Here is a 3,117-nt window from a genome sequence, read left to right as displayed (position 1 = left end):
ACACAATTGAAGCCAATAGACACGCCTGAGAAGAGAGTTAAGGACAGATAAGAAGTCCAGCTTTTTTTATGACCTTTGGATTATATTTAGCAGTAAAATGGACCACAACAACTAATGTCCCTGGTCGCAATGCTAAGGATAATATCTGGGCAGTGCTCCGTGATATAATTTCAAAAGCGAGATCTCCCAAAATGGGTTTGGACATAAGGGGGCTTCTAGCATATTGCAGTGTTGTAGGGTATCACATGAATTTTGCAAAAAAAAAAAAAAACACTCACGCAAGAAATGTCGATACGTTGTAGTACCTTGCTTAGTACGAATTTGTATGCATTTATTTGATTTATGTGATTTATGTGATGTCATATGCAATTTCATTTCATCGTGGGGATGTATTATAATAATCATCGTGGGGATGTATTATAATAATCTATAACCTGACCAGAACTTCATACGATTCGATACTAGCTTCTTCGCCACCGAATGGAATATAGATGCATCCATGGGAGGGATGAACTTTGCCCACACTCAGACTACCAGCATGTTCGGCACGACCAACGTAGAGAGTTTCGCCGTCACAAGTGATGCCCGCGGGCACAGCACCGGGCACAATGTTTCCATTTTCACAGGCAACCCACATAAAACCTGCTCCAACCAGGACTTGGAAATCTTCCACTTTCTCTTCTTCGCCGTCCCAACAAATATAGGCACCACCCTTGTTGGGAATAACTTTGGCTGGCAGTAAATCACCATGCCTATATACACGGCCAACATAGATGGGGTCACCGTCTACGTCACAACCTCCTTCGAGCGCATCTTCGGGCATCGAATCAGCAGTGGCGGAGATCCACTGGTCTGGTTGCGTTAATACCTCGTAATCTGTTAAGCTGACTTCCTCTGCGCCGTAGGGGATATAGAGGCAACCGTGTGAGGGGTGTACTTTGCCCAAGCTCAAACTTCCTTGCCAGAATCCGCGTCCAGCATAGAGAAAATCGCCATCAGAAGCTCTGCCGACTTTTATGGCCGCTTCGGGTACATCGCCATTGGCAGCTGCAATCCACTGATAACGCAATCCAGTCAACACTTCACAGGTTTCGATTTCGTACTCTTTGCCGTCGTAGCAGACATAGGCTTTGCCTTTAGCTGGAATAACCTTGGCTGGCAAAAGATCGCCTGCGAATTCAGCCCGTCCAATGTAAATGGTGTCACCATCCGAGTCGTAACCACCCACCACAGCCAGTGATGGCACAGTTCCATTGTCACAGGTTATCCATTTGTGATCTGAAGACAAAAATGAAGATTAGTTTCACTTCATGCGAGTCGGAAAAAAATACTTACCCATCTCGAACACAACCTTTAGCTTGCGCTGCAAAACAATTACAAAGCCCACAAGAGAGTTGTGTTCCCAAGAAGATTCCGTTTTTATCCCCGTTTCCATCCACCACCATCACCCTATGGAGGGTATAATAACCTTGTCATTCCGTTTGTAACCCCTCGCAAAAATCAAAAATCTCTTCTTTTTTCATGATGGAAGGTATTAAACATTCGGCGCGGAGTGAGTTTTTACTGGTTTATCTTGCGAAACTTTTACCTTCGACGAACTGAACAAAGAACTTTTGATAAGAACTTCTATACGGGTTGTTAAGTTTCATATCTCTGCAAACATTGTTGCAAACATTGTTACCCATAAAATGATTGCGTTATAAAATCGAATTATTTTTGTCCCGATAGCAACTCAAATTCGATTCCAAAATCAAGTCTCGCATTTGTATTGCCAAGAGGTAAAGAAACACAAGTAAGGGAAGGACAAAAGCCGGCTTGGGCCGATTATAATATACCCTACACACTGTGCTTATTTAGCGGATATAGCTGTACCTTAAAAATAAACAATGAAATGAAATAGACAATACCAAAGAATGCCGGCTTTGGAGCGGCTATTCGAGTTGCATAACAAGGAAACAAAGATTCGTTTAGATTATGAATCTTACAATGTTTTAGTCAATAATTCAGACACGACTTTACGCAGTTCTCACTCTACTTAGAACACATCTTAACTTTGCATTTTCACTAACCGATGTTTACAACTAGCGATTCAATACTAAACCGATTGGTCTTTTATTCAATCGTATTTATAGGTCCTCATGTTCTACAATGTTGCAACTTTAGTTTTATACCATCAGCCATATAGCTGAGCTGCCTCAGCGAAATTAAATTAGATACTAGGTCTCTTCGGACCAAAACCGTTTCGGGACATTTGGAGTCGATTTAGTGATGCCCGTCTGTCTGGCGCACTATAACTCTCGAAGATAGTATCCGATTTGGCCCAAACTTGGTACAGCGTAATATTATTATCAAACTCAGATAGAGTTCGGAGACGGACAATATCGATTCACTGCTTCTGGTACCTTCCCCAAAAAAGGTTAAAATTTTCTCACACACATCATAATTTTTTATTAACCAAAAGACTGGTGTGAAGATGGAATATATCCACTCCTCCTGGTACCTGCCCAACAAAGGATCAACATTTTGAATATCCATGAAGCTTATAAAACGCGAAATAAACACTCGATTCCATTCAGACTTGGTGCATCTCGATATTTCCATCAACACAAGATCTGTTATAAAGATGGTAGAGATCGAACCATTTCTTCTTGGTTCCACATTGGGTTCGAGATTTTTAAAAAACAAATTTCACACATACAATTTGAGACCGCTATCATTTCTAAGCCACTCGTCCGACAACTGTAAAAATTATTCCAGTGACAGCTCATTATATTGTTTACAAGGGTACAAAAGCATTTTGGCGAGAAAAAAAAATTATTCGTGATTGCGTGATTTCCTTATATTTGACTGGAAAACCACAAGTGGATATAATTAGAGCACTCCAGCATTTAAATGTGAATAAATCTTTTGTGTCTCGTACCATCGCTCGTTACCGTGATACTGGTAGCGTAGCCCGACGTCAAGGAAATGGACGGATGAAAACAGCAACATCAGCAGAAATGGTTCGAAAAGTAAAGAAGCGACTTGATCGAAACCCGCGTCGCAGTGGCTGAACATATCGTAATATTCCATTCGGCTCATGAGCTCTAGGTAAAGCCATTGAAATTTCAAAAAGTG

General features: G+C 41.3%; 1 protein-coding gene across 1 annotated transcript; it reads right to left on the bottom strand.

Moving 5' to 3' along the window:
* Window positions 1–407: 407 nt before the first annotated feature.
* Window positions 408–1,493, bottom strand: LOC101890671 (uncharacterized). The gene is made up of 2 exons (XM_005187237.4): window positions 1,336–1,493; window positions 408–1,278 (listed from the first exon to the last, which is right to left on the bottom strand). Exons 1-2 carry the CDS (start codon window positions 1,433–1,435, stop codon window positions 428–430), a joined length of 951 nt encoding a protein of 316 aa, XP_005187294.3. The 5' UTR covers window positions 1,436–1,493; the 3' UTR covers window positions 408–427.
* Between the last annotated feature and the right edge of the window lie 1,624 nt (window positions 1,494–3,117).

Source organism: Musca domestica, unplaced genomic scaffold (genome assembly GCF_030504385.1).
Source record: "Musca domestica strain aabys unplaced genomic scaffold, Musca_domestica.polishedcontigs.V.1.1 2, whole genome shotgun sequence".
In the NCBI taxonomy this organism is placed as follows: Eukaryota; Metazoa; Arthropoda; class Insecta; order Diptera; family Muscidae; genus Musca; species Musca domestica.
The sequence above is the reverse complement of the archived record's forward strand: the minus strand, read 5'-3'. Positions and strand labels throughout refer to the sequence as shown.